The sequence below is a fragment of the Falco punctatus genome (genome assembly GCF_963210335.1).
Source record: "Falco punctatus genome assembly, chromosome: 14".
Lineage (NCBI taxonomy): Eukaryota > Metazoa > Chordata > Aves > Falconiformes > Falconidae > Falco > Falco punctatus.
The window spans coordinates 18,240,931-18,254,154 of NC_137594.1; the positions used below are offsets into that span (position 1 = coordinate 18,240,931).

Sequence of the window (13,224 nt, forward strand, 5' to 3'; positions counted from 1 at the left end):
CTACCTGTCACTTGCATTTTGTACTTTCTTGTTGCAGCACAGCATTAAGGTCTTGTTATAAACATTTATTTAGGGATGTCTGCCTTCACGTGTGCGTGTGGTGTCAGTGGTTTTTAGCAGCTCTACCTCCCTGTACAGATTTCTTTGGAGTGAGTAGGGGGCAGCAATAGGAAACTTTCGTAGTAGAGTCGCTTTCAGAGTCTTGGTATTAATAGTGTTTAAACCAGTCATAAAACAATAGGCAATTTCTGTTAGTATTTACATGTAGAAATTAAATGCACTTGCAGTATTCTAGTTAATTTTATTTCCAGGCGTGTTTCTTGTTATAAACAGCTCAACCATCTGACGCTGATTTTATTACATCATTAATTAGGTACTTCCAGTCACTTAACAGCCAGTGCCAATGGAATCATAGTTGACAGTCAGCCTGCAGTCAAAAAGAGAAGAGGAAGGAGGAAGAATGTGGAGGGAGTTGATGTCCTCTTTATAAATAGAAATAAACAGCCTAATCATGTAAGTAAAGTTACATTTTTGTATGCAAAAAATAAGGTCCAAATTACTATTAATCCCCTAACTGAGCATAACTAGCTGTCAACATACAACAAAAAATGCTGTTGGGTTTGGGTTTTTTCCGAGACTGTTAACTGAGAGTTTGACTACACAAATGAGAACTGGTGGAGTTCTACTAAACACCAGATAGATACAATATTGGTAACTGTTTTTAAAAAGTAAGTTTAATTGTGGCTTTGATTAACTGTAATTAACAATGTATTATTAAAGCCTTGATATTTGACCTAGCAACACTTCAGGACATCCTTCCCCATACATTTATTACGGGACCTGATTGTACAGTGACTTGGAGAGCTGTCCAAGGCATGAGTAGTCTCACTGAGTCCCTGAGCGTGCGTAATGATCTGCAGGACTGTGTCCCTCGTTGTATGGTACACAAAATAATTTTTCTGTGGAGAACTTAGTCAAATGTTTTGAATTTCTCCAGGTTAACCCAGGTATTAACTCCTGTCAAGTTGCTGCAGGAATAAACCCAGCACTCACTTACACGCAGTCCCAAGGTATGCTTGATGCAGAGAGTCCAGTTCCTGTTATTAACCTAAAAGATGGAACAAGGCTTGCAGGTGATGATGCCCCCAAAAGAAAAGATTTAGAAAGGTGGCTTAAAGAACATCCCGGCTATGTGGAAGATTCAGGAGCTTGTATTCCTGTGAGTATGCCTTTCAGCTCTGCTTTAGCTAAATAGCAAAACATTTTTCATAGAATGTATTTGGATTTGTATTCAAAAAGATATAAATAATAATACCTGGAAAAAGTATAGCGCCGTTGAAAACTATAAAATTATTAAAACCAAGCAATGGCTAGAGGAATCGGAGGATTTCGTGCTTTTTGCTGGGCTGCTTCTGTGGTTGTGATTAGTATTGTTACTGAAATATTTCTGAAATCAAAGATTACTTCAGATGAATGCTTGACTCAAGAGATTGCACAGATATCTTGCCATTTTTAAAACAGTTATGTCAGAAGGATAATTGGCTTTTTAATTCCTTTATAATAGAGGATGCAGCTGCATGATGGGAGGCCCAAACAAAAAAGACACCGTTGTCGAAACCCTAACAAACTGGATGTCAATAGTTTGACTGGTGAAGAACGTGTTCAGCTCATAAACAGAAGAAACGCCCGAAAGGTATTCATAATGCTGTTGCCATTCTGATGTTCCCCAAAATGAAGAACTACCCTTGCTGTCTGCCTACTGCCCTTGCTAAAACACTGCGCACAAATGAAACCTTTGTAAGGTTTTGGCACCCAGCAAGAAAGTCAACGATAATCTTCTAGTTAGTGTTTTGCAACCATGAAAATATGTAAGATACGGCTAGAAACTTACCCTGTGGTTTATGTTCAGATAAAATGGAACACTCAATATTTGGCAATATTTATGCCACTAATATGGAGGCATGGGCACTGAAATATATGTCATTGTGATCAAAGTAGCAGCATTCTCAGAAGTTCTAAATAATGTGTACGTCTTCCAACTACTACTTCTGACATGATGAAAATTATATTTTGCGTAGAATCTTGTCCATTGGAATTGCTTAAATCCTGTCTACTGCATTGTTTTGCTTTTTTTCTTTTTTGAGTTCTCTGACATTTGACTGTCGTGGTTCAGCAGCATGTGTCTGTTGTAAATCACATTGCTAGATGAAACAGTAGTGTAACAGGGAAATTCTTTTCTAATGTCCCGACAGTGGAAGATGGGAGATAAGGTGCCGAATTCAAATTGCCTAAAGTTTGGGAATGGAATAATGCATTTGAATAGGCCTTGGGAAAAGCTAAAAGGCAGTGCTCAAGGAAAGCATGCAGAACGTTACTGTTTGTTGAATAAATTTGGACAGGTGTGTGGGATGGTGTCTTTGAATGTCAGTGTAGTACCAGAACAGCAGTCCGGTGGGAGTCTCTGAGGTATTGTGGCAACCTGTGGAGCATTTTGTCTTGTGATACTGCTAGCTTGTCCTTCTGTTACAGAGCAGTTGCAAGGAAAGCAGGATTATTTTTTTTGTGTGCTACTGTATTAAGGTCAGAAGCTTTGTGCATCCATAGAGGAGAGTGAGGCAGAATTTGAGAGTCTTTAATCTCTTCGGTGCATTGATACAGCAGCTCTGAAGAGCAACCTGTGTGGCTGCCAGTCTCTTGAAACACAGACCCTCGGCTGCTCTACAGTAATCCATGCCCTGAGGAATCTTTTCAAAGTTGATGATCAAGGAGTGAGAGATTTGATCTGTGCTTGCTGTTAAAGCCTATGTTTTCATGATGGCTTTTTTCCTCTTAACAGATTTCTACACCATAGTTGAGACTCTGTTACTTTATTAATCTCATTTTTCCCATTTATAACCAGTTCCCAGACAAAACTCATTTTGTCTCATTGTCTTTTTTAGTTCAGTTACACATTTAGTAGCAGGGGGTGAGGGGACCAAAAGTAGCCTGGAAAATGTGAGTTTAAGTTGCTGTTTATAGAGAAGGTTGAGCAGAAACTGGAATTCTTTCTCCTTCCTTCTTTCTACCATTTCTTCTTTCCTTCTGGATCTGAGTAATACTTCTGACTAACCGGAGAGCTTACTCTCCTGTTTATATGATTTTATTAGGACATGCTGTTTAGCCATCTTAACTTGGCCTTTTTTGTGTGAAAGAAAATACAAGAAATAGTCACAGAAGAAGCAGAGCCTTTTAATAGAAGTGTTTTTAGAAGTTGACTGAGATGATAGGACTGATTTAGTAGATAAAGGAAAAGTTTTAACAGGATTGTGGTTACAACCTTCTCGGTAATACCTGGACCACCGTTAGCTATTCATGTGGTTGCTCTTCCATTCGTTGCATGTCTTCATAAACTCTGATATTAAACATTAGTAGGAATGTCTAATACAAAAGTTGCAAAGCGTGAGTTTAATAGATGAGTTTGAGTTTAGTAGACTTAAAACAAACCAAAGAATATTTCACATAACTTCACCGGGAATCGGTCAAAACCCGTGTCATACTCATTGATAATTTAAAGTGAGGCTTTTATTTGTATTGTTTTACATAAAAGGCAAAAGTGAAAGTGTTAGGTATGAATGTTGCCTTTTTTTCTTACTAATGAGAAGTATTTCCTGACTTCTATCTTTTTCTTCTCAGGTGGGGGGTGCATTTGCTCCCCCTCTCAAGGATTTGTGCAGGTTCTTGAAAGAAAATCCAGAGTATGGAGTGGCTCCTGAATGGGGAGAAGTTGTAAAACAGTCTGTGAGTATTTGCAGAACGAGATAACCATGACATGAAATGTATTTTAAAAACAAAGAAGGCAAACAGGGGAAAAAAAAGGCGTGCCAACAGGCACACTTTTCATTTCGGGTATTGCATTAAGTGTGGAATGTGAGTCAATGTTAGCTTTACTTTCTGCCAGCTCAGTTCCTTAAGCTGGTTTGCTGGCACAGCTGTGAGTAGGAGCAAGGGAGGAACAGTGGCTGGCAACCCCAAATTAGAGATTTGTTTGAAGGTGCTGTAATACTGTGATGTTTTCATCTCATAAATGTAGCCTTGAAGATTTTTAAGAAAGGTATTAGCCCCCAGAATACTTCCTTATTCTTAAAGTTAAGTTAGGGAGATAAATACAATTTTAAATATTCATTTTACTTTTGAATTAATTGACTTTCAATGTGCGCCTTGAAGAAATAGGTATCCTCAATCAAAACGTAAATAAAAAATTAATCTAGCTATTTTCTACTACTTAAAACATCTGTTTTCTATTTGTTAAAGATTCTCACTAAAAAGTAGTGTTGAGATTCCAGTGGAGGGAACAAGGATAATAGTCTCCACTACAACTTTAGCGTTGCCCATGTGCTCCTTCTGTATGGAATACCAACAGAGTATTACAGACCCTGGTAGTCCCGAGTCAGCTTCTTACTAGTTGCAAATGCACTCAGGGAGTTTGAGGGTTTGTTCTGTTTGAGCTTGGTACTTGATTAAATTTAAAAGAAGGAAGTTTTTTGATAGGCTTTGTCCACAGTTCCAACAAAACAGCAGGTACGCATTTTCATTATGGGAATTATTGTGTAGCCGTTATCTCTTTCCTTTTAAGTGTGGCTGGTTCAAGCATGGTGTATGGTTCTGAGTTCTTTCCCTGTTTGCCTCGAAGATAAGGACAATATTTTGAACCTTAAAAAGTTGTGTTGTATAATGAAGAATGGTTTCTGGATAACCCAGTTACTCTTCCGTTCCCTGCGTCTAACAGAAATGAGGGTGGTTTTGTCAATGTTCATGTGAAGTCTGTTTCCTCACCTGCTAATAACTTCTCAGAAGTATATTATATTTATGCTACACTTCAGCCTCTAGCAAAGAAATGACCAAGTTTAATATTTTTTTTCCTAGTTCACTGTCAGCAGAATTTGTAATCTTTCTGTGAAGTTCCAAATGCCAGGCTCTCCAATACCCTTGTGGGACACTCTGTTAGAAAAATAAGTGACTAGGAATAGGATAAAGCTGCAGTGATTAAAGGTGTAAATAATAGCAGAATTACTTTTAGAATTTAGTCGTTACCCGCAGGACAGAAGAACAGAGCAAGAGTTCTGAATTCCTCTAGTTGTGTTAGACTAGTTTAAATTAGAGAGAGCTGCTGGAGAAAAAAAGGCTGGTGTAGTATGGGGATAAGTAATAGTTGCAATCTTAAGATTGCCATTTTTAAGAGGAATTTTCAAGACAATGTATTTCAAAGGGAATATTAGGTCCATTGTAACTCTTTCTTCATTGTTAGGTAGGAGGGCTTACAGAGGTGAAGTAATACTGTGCAAGCCCTAAAAAGAAGTGCCCTCAGTTTCGTTTTAATACAGCTTGAGTCTTTACTATTTATTGTCAAGTTTATGGGTGAGGTGAGGTACGAGGATGTTTAACAGACACTAGCAACAACAAAAAGGGCTTAGACCCCGCTGTGGAAATGGGTCTGTAGACATGTCGGATGTGATGGCATGGAGTCACCACAAATTGCAGTGAGCTGTCTGGAGATGAAGCTGCTGTGCTAACATACCAGAATAATCTTTGACACCATTACTGTACACTTGGGTGTTACATTGGCTTTTACTTCTCCATGTTTGAGCTCTCAAAATACTAAAAATACCCGATGTGTCTCTTGCAGGGATTTCTTCCAGAAGGTATGTTTGACCGTATTCTCACTGGACCTGTTGTGCGGGAAGAAGTAAGCCGGAGAGGAAGGCGCCCCAAAAGCGAGATTGCTAAGGCAACAGCAGCTGCAGCAGCTGCCACCGCTGCAAGCGTGTCAGTTAACCCTCTGCTAGCTAACGGATTGCTTCCAGGAGTGGATCTGCCTAGTCTTCAGGCCTTACAACAAAACCTGCAAAACCTGCAGTCGCTGCAAGTAACAGCAGGGTTAATGGGAATGCCAGCTGGCTTAACTACTGGAGGAGAAGCTAAGAACATGGCTGCCATGTTCCCCATGCTGCTGTCAGGGATGGCTGGATTACCAAACTTGCTGGGCATGGGAGGACTTCTAACAAAGTCTACAGAATCAATTTCAGAGGAGAAAAAGGGAAGCGATTCGAAAGAGGCAGATACAAAGAAAGAAAGGACAGAAGACCAAAATACGGATACTGGTGGTGAAAACTCTGTTTCAAGTTCTCCTTCAACATCCTCGGCTGCTGCAGCTGCCAATCCTCTCTCTCTTAATCCATTACTTTTGTCCAACATACTTTACCCAGGGATGCTTCTCACTCCAGGCCTTAATCTTCATATCCCAGCTTTGTCTCAGTCTAATATTTTTGATGTACAGAACAGTGAAAGCAATGACACGGGCTCAGCCAAGCCCACAGAAGAAAAGGAGGAAAATTCTCGGGTTAGAGATCAGGAAGACAAAGGGGGAACAGAGCCAAGCTCTCACAACGAAAACAGCACAGATGAGGGTTCAGAGAAAGCAGATGCTTCATCTGGATCTGATAGTACATCGTCTTCATCTGAGGATTCAGATTCTAGTGATGAAGACTGACCCCAGACTCTGCACTTAAATTATAAACTGATTTTGAATTTATTCTTTAATTATTTCATTGTAAATAACCCAGTGTTGAGTGCATCAATGATTTACTGACCGAACATTTCAGTATTTGTTTAGAAGTGCAAACTGCTTTCAGAGACGTTTTGCATGTAATATTTCTTGAAGTTCATAAGTTTCTGAACTTGTATGTACTATCAAATACACAATGGTGTAAAATTACAACAAAAGGCATTATAATTTTGTTGGGGGGTTAATTTTATGAAAATAATGCTCAAGTAAGAGCTGTATATTTAATATATTTGCAGTGAACACAGAATACTTTATGCATATTATTGATTTAATTTGAATATAGTTTTACAGCCTCCTTGACACTTATAATTTACAGATCAAAACTCAGCAATAATTTGGGCAGCTAATGAATGTCATGAAAGCTGTAGAATCTACATCACCATCCATTGCTTTAATTACATGAAAATGCTCTAGTGTTGTGATGCACTGCTGTTTCCAATTCAGGTACAAGTGTGTTTAAAAGAAGATAAATTTTTTCCCAATCAGCCAATTGAACTGGCTACCTGTTACCTCAGCTGAGTTAGTTTAGGACGTTTACATTGGTTTCTATTACTTGTTTTCAGGTTTTGTTTTGTTTTCTAAAGACATCCTGTATATCATGTTAAAATCTGAGTTACTTGAGATATGACTGTTGGGTTGGTTTTTTTCCCCCCCTTATTACAGCTGTTCTCTTTGACGGCAGTAAGGGGGAAATTAAAGCAAAAACTGTCTTATCTCATGCTACTTGGCACCATGTAGATCTATTTAGTTTACACCTTGCAAAGTTTTGGGCTCCCTCTGCAGAATTAAAAGTCCCAAAATGAGGAGTAGTTTCCCCAAGACTCAGAAGAGGCAAACTGTCATAAAGTGCCACTGAAAAGACCTTTCAACACTGCATACTTCATGTAAAAATTGTTTGTTTGCTTTGTTTGTGTAGATTTCTATTTGTGTTTTATGTCATAAAACCTCCTGGAGTTACCAGTTAATAATGGTAAATAAAGTACAGATAGTTTCGAACTCCTTTTGAGTTTAAACTTCTCCGCAGATTTAAATCTGACTAAATATTAAATATTACTCAAAATCATTATTGGGATGTCACTTCATATATTATGCTGAGTTACCCACTGAAGAAAAAGCACTTTGAATAGTAAGGAAGACAAATTATTCCTAGAAACCACAGTAACAGGGCATAAGGCATCTGTTTGAGTCCAAATCCTTAGAACCCTTTACTATATGAAATCTGTCTAAGATTTGATGTGTGCTATGATTCCTCCTTCTTCTTAAGCTGCTATTACTCTGACACAGTCAAAGGCCCAGATCCACATTTACAGAAGTTCTGAACTGACTGACTTCAGTTGACCTCTGTTACATCGTTTGCGGTCCAAGAATAGGCAAGTGTTAAGAGAAAATAGACACAGGTACTAGTAGAAGTCATTGAAAAAGCTTTACAAAGGGATAAATTTAAAAATAAAAAACAAAAACTGTATATTTTGATATAGTTCTGTTGCTTGCTTGTACAGTAAAACAACTGTGTTGTTTTTTATCAAGAACTTTACCAATGAAATATAAGTTTCTATGTGCAAAATAACTAGCCCCATGATTAGAAGCAGTATTACATGTAATTACACAACTGTACAACTACCATTTGGATTGTGCTGGTTATGTATTTTCCCAAATAGTATTCTGATTTTTGGCCCTTCACGCAGTGTCTTAGCAATAGTAAAAATGAAAAACTGCCAAGAGAAGGGGGTAGCAATTCTTCATCATAAAAAAAAAAAGGTATTATTTAATATTTTGCCCTTTGTAATATAGCACTTTTATTTAACTAGGATGCATCTATGAAATAGCCAAAGTTTTACAAACAGTAATTAAATTAGTTTGCTGATGGAGTATGTCAACAATACCATCGTTCCCACCCTTACCCCACAAAACAAATCCTAAATCTTGTGGCTAAAACCTAATTTATATCAGATTTATGAAATAAAGTATTTTCCTAATTATGGTCAAGTGAGTTTGGTTACCATTCTAGTAATTCTTTCTATGTAATAAGGCAATTACAGTTTCAAGTAATGAAGGCTGGTGTAGACTTGAACATAATATATTGGGTTTATTTTTAATCGGTTTGAACCAGAAGGGGAGAAAATGTCCCACTGTCAGCTAAACTATATGCAAATACGGTTGTATAAAGTTAAGGGTTATAAGGAAACCTCAGTAGAATTACACTAATACTGAAGTTAAAATTAAAAGGATATCCAAGGTGATGATAAAAGTGTGTGTTGGTAGTTACTAAAAGAACTTTAGCTGTTATTGCCTTGTATTTCTATCCCTTGTTTCAGGCTTCATGATCCAAGTCTTAGTCCAGGTTTTTTTTGGACATTTGCAATATTTGCCAGTTGTGTTCTGTGTAGTCTGAATTTGCTTTCTGTAGTTGAACAAGCGTCTTAAAAAGTCATTTGTAATTTATTGAATTACTTTCTATGATGTTCTATAGAGCAAATGGAAGTTTAATTATTTTTTATTAAACATATTCTTTGACTACCCATGATGTTGGCCTCAGTATGTGAAAATAATGCTGTCTGTGTTAGGATTAAACACGTATCTTTCAGCAGCAAAAGTTAATTTCCAGTGTTAAGCTTTAACGCTGAAATTATTCTTCAGGCCTTAAAAAGAGTAAGAAAAACAAAAACTCAAGCCAAGCATGTAAACACACACCACCACCCCCCCGCAAGATCATGCTTTACTGTTGTATAATTTTTCTGGGAATGAATTTCCTGTTATTCTGTTGTCTTGCAAACAAGCTGTTGTTCCAGCCATTCAGTAGTTACGGTTAGAAAGGAATATACAGTCTAGGTTCTAGTCTGAAAGTTTGAAATAATGATGCATCTCATGTTCCAGGGTAAGCAGCAAAGTACCTTTGGAATCTTTCTTTTTAAAACGCTGCATTACTTTCTATGCATTTGCTAAATCTTTTAATTACGTACAGTGCACTTACTGTTGCTATTTTTTGTGTATTTATGCAGGTCACGGACATGTCTGCCGAACGTCAGTGGCCTGCTGCTTGTCAGGTGCCCACTTGTTTTAACTTGTCATTGCAGCTGAGTGTTTGAGTGGTATCCGTAGTTATTCCAGTCTGGATTTTGTCTTCAGATCACGATCGTCCTTTCTGAGCTGCTTTCTCAAGTCTGTACACAGGTGATAAAAATGCACGTATGCATAGGAGCTCTGTTCTCATGTTCTCCCCTGCGTCTTTTTTCCTTCGAAGTCTTGCAGAATCCCTACGAGTATTTTTAACATATATTTCTAGCAGGTCTATTAGAAACATCACAGAATTAAAAAAGGAGAAAAAAAAAAGGATAGGGGAGAGGAGGAATCATGTCTTGTAATTTTACAATCCAGTCCTGTTAGTCTGTAAATGGAAATATAACTAGGTCTGTTTTTCAATGTAACTGTTTCCAAGGAACAGAGAATCTAGGCGCAGTATTGGTGTTTAATTTCTTGCACTCCTTTGAACTGTTTTGAAACAGTATCTGGTGTTTTGCAACAGGCTGTGATTAGGTGAGACTATTAACAAGATGTCCCAGGCAAATTCCTGTCCTGTTTGTTACCTCTCGTCTCTGAAAAAATTCCTTCTGCCATGTTATTTAGTAATATATTTTTCATTTGTTGCTCTTTAGGACAGTACTCGTACCTTCAGAATGAATGTTTACTTGTTAAAGCCTGCATTTAAGCTGCAGCGAGAGGAAGTGTGCCTGGTGTACGTGGCTAGTATAAAGGGATCTGCAGTGCAGCATTGCATGACATCACTCGCAATGGGAAGGTTACTAACACTCAGTTGTATGAACAGTTTCTGATCGAGTTCTGTTACACCCCATAATTACCTTCAATATGAGGGAGCTGTGCCAGCATAATGTGGGGTCTATGCTGCCGTAGTTGACCAACACTTCCAGCTGTGCATTGCTGGAACATCACGGTTACGCTGGTATCTGCAGAGCAGGCTAATTATACTAGTGTAGCTACGGGAGTTTACAAAATAACTCTCCTGGCTTATCTGAACGTCCCTAATGTTATGCAAACATTATGCATATATCTTTGTCACATTTAGAGGAAAAGGAAATACAGATAATAGTTTTCCATAACCAAACAGTAAGAAAATCTTGGTCACTTCATTTTTTAACTAATGATTTGTAAAATGAAATTTTTCTGTTAAAAGATAACAGCAAGGACTTCTCATGGTTAAGTGTCTCTGATGACAAAGACAAGTTTCAGTTAAAATTTTCCCAAGGAAAACTGTTCTTTTTGGAGAAAAGCTTTTCTATCTTTTAGTAATGAAGTACATGTGAGATAAGTTTTTGAAAATAATGATAATAGACGCAGAGGAAGGATGTTGAAATGCATTATAACTCTAGTGGTGTCACTAATTACATCTTTCATTACTGTCAAAAGTTCCAGCTGGCCAGAAATTATAAAAATTCGAATACAGCCATCAAAATATTGTTCAACCCAGCATTTAGGAACACAGTTCACTGAGAATAAACACAAAGAATTAAGGAAAACTTTCCACAAAATAGAGTGCGCTGAAGAGAGGTAAATACAGGTAAGTGTCTCCATTCAGAATAGTTACAATGCCAAAACATGTTTCATTACATAATTTACATTCTAGTTTCAGTTTAGAATTTTGTACTATTTTGTACTCTAGCTAGCTGATGTTCAGATTTCTTTCTAAAAAAACCCTAAACTGCTTGGCATTAATCAGACTCTAGCATTTCTCTACTTGAAAGTAGCCAGGGATGTTTTCAGAATAGACAGATTAAGGCTATGATTTTATTTTTATTTTTACGCTGCCTCTTTTCAGGCTCTCGTGGAAGGAAGGAAGGAAGGAAGATGCCACTCATAAGATCCTGCCATAGAGTTATTCTGCAAAATGAGGACTTTATTTTTTTCCCCAGCTTTTTGTCTCTTCCAGCCATGAAGAGCGCGAAATTCTCCTTAGTGTTCCAGGTAAGGTTTTTTGTGCATACAAGGGAAACTGGTTTGGAAAATTCTTGGGATCCTAGTGTCAGAGATGGCATCGTCGTCTCTCTTTTTCACCAGTGCTCAACAAAGCATGTCCTTAAGCTCTTAATCTTATCTGAGAACAGCTTTTGATTTGGGAACTACTATGTCAGTTTCTCTGTTTCATGTTGTTTGATGTCTGCTCAACTTCTCAATGCCGGTGGTAGCTCAGCTTTTCGCTCCTGTAAGGCAGAGTTTCTAACTCCCAATCCCAAAATAAGCGTATACTGCTTCATTCTTTTTAATGCAGCAGCAATTCTAGCCTAAATAAACTGGTATTTTGCTTTCTAGTGGTGTACATACTTCCAAGAGTTGGTCATCTTGGACTCGCCTTGTTAGGAGAACAGACTTTGCCTGGTGTGTATCTGGCCTTACCTGGGAGGCCCCTTTATTTCCCTGCAGGTAAACAACTTTAACCACCATTTCAAAAATTTCTTGTCACAGTCAGTCTTCACTACTTGATGCCAGTACGGTCAGGGTCTGTGCTATGACACTGCAGCATTTGTTTGGCCTCAAGATTTGCTACCTGTTTCTTACATTTTGTGAGGAGACTATATTTTATTGTGAAAGCCACCAGCATAGAAAAAATATCAGGTAGTTCAGAGCCCTGTTTCTCTGCAACCCTATATTGAAAAGGTTCACCAGTTCTCTGAGCTGCACACAGTAGCTGTGTCTCTGGAGTGCCACCTGACGAGCTCAGGTTGCCATGGCTGCGTTCCCCAGTGTGACATTGCCAGGAGGGCAATACAAAGAAATATTTATGCTTGCAGCCCTTTGATGCTCCAAGTGCCATTTGTAGTTCACAGAGAAGTCCATCTCATAGCATGTCCACAAGCTAAATTTCTGAAACTGCAAAACAGTAGGAGATGTATTTTACTGTAAGACAGCCGAGCAGCTGCCAAGGACCCAGGCTGAGAGGGTGCATGTGCTGTCTCCATTGGAGTTTTGCATTGGTGGCAGTGACTTAGAATATTGGTAGATACAATATGGAATCCAGTAGTGGAAATAATTCAAATTAACATGCCAAATGAGGATATCTCTTCATTTCAGTGTTCATGTTGAACATTGCTATTGTCTTGAATAAAATTCTTGCTTCTTTGTAAGGGGGGAAAAAAGGGGGGGAGAGGTTAAGTGGACGAACAAGTGAAGTTAAGTCCTCAGGGATGAAAAAGACTTAAGCGTCTATTATGTCTAAAATGTTTCTTGTCTTAACTTTTCAGTAGACCATTAAATGAAAAAAATACCTTTTTTAAAGTCTTCTACACAGAAGCAGTCAAGTGGAACTATTTATTTATAAAGTCTGGATGCCTAAACCCACAGGAAAGTATGTAGGTACAACCACAGCATAACCACTTCACCTTTAACCTTAGGCTTTATCTTTTATACAGTGGGGGGTTGTTACATATTTATTTTTTTTTTTAGGTGTCCAAATGATTTCAAAAGAGTAGATCAGTGTTTTCTCCGTAGAAAGTAAAATACTGTAGTAAGTTATTGCTGCTTTCTGTTTTAACAAATACTGTAAATGTGGCTTAACAGAAAAGCCCTATGGTATTATATACAGACTTGGGGGTAGCGGACAGCATCCTATCAAT

The 13,224-nt window shown here is 38.0% G+C and overlaps 1 protein-coding gene across 11 annotated transcripts in view; it reads left to right on the plus strand.

The window, feature by feature from the left end:
* The window catches only part of CHD9 (chromodomain helicase DNA binding protein 9), a 122,807-nt gene extending 113,687 nt beyond the window's left edge, over window positions 1–9,120 (plus strand). For all 11 annotated transcript variants that reach the window (XM_080411240.1, XM_080411241.1, XM_080411243.1 and 8 more), the window contains 5 exons: window positions 374–513; window positions 998–1,219; window positions 1,565–1,693; window positions 3,673–3,777; window positions 5,663–9,120. In XM_080411240.1, the coding sequence (XP_080267366.1) occupies window positions 374–513; window positions 998–1,219; window positions 1,565–1,693; window positions 3,673–3,777; window positions 5,663–6,526 (1,460 nt within the window). In that variant the 3' untranslated portion in view covers window positions 6,527–9,120. The remainder of the gene's footprint in view (window positions 1–373; window positions 514–997; window positions 1,220–1,564; window positions 1,694–3,672; window positions 3,778–5,662) is intronic.
* Window positions 9,121–13,224: the final 4,104 nt, after the last annotated feature.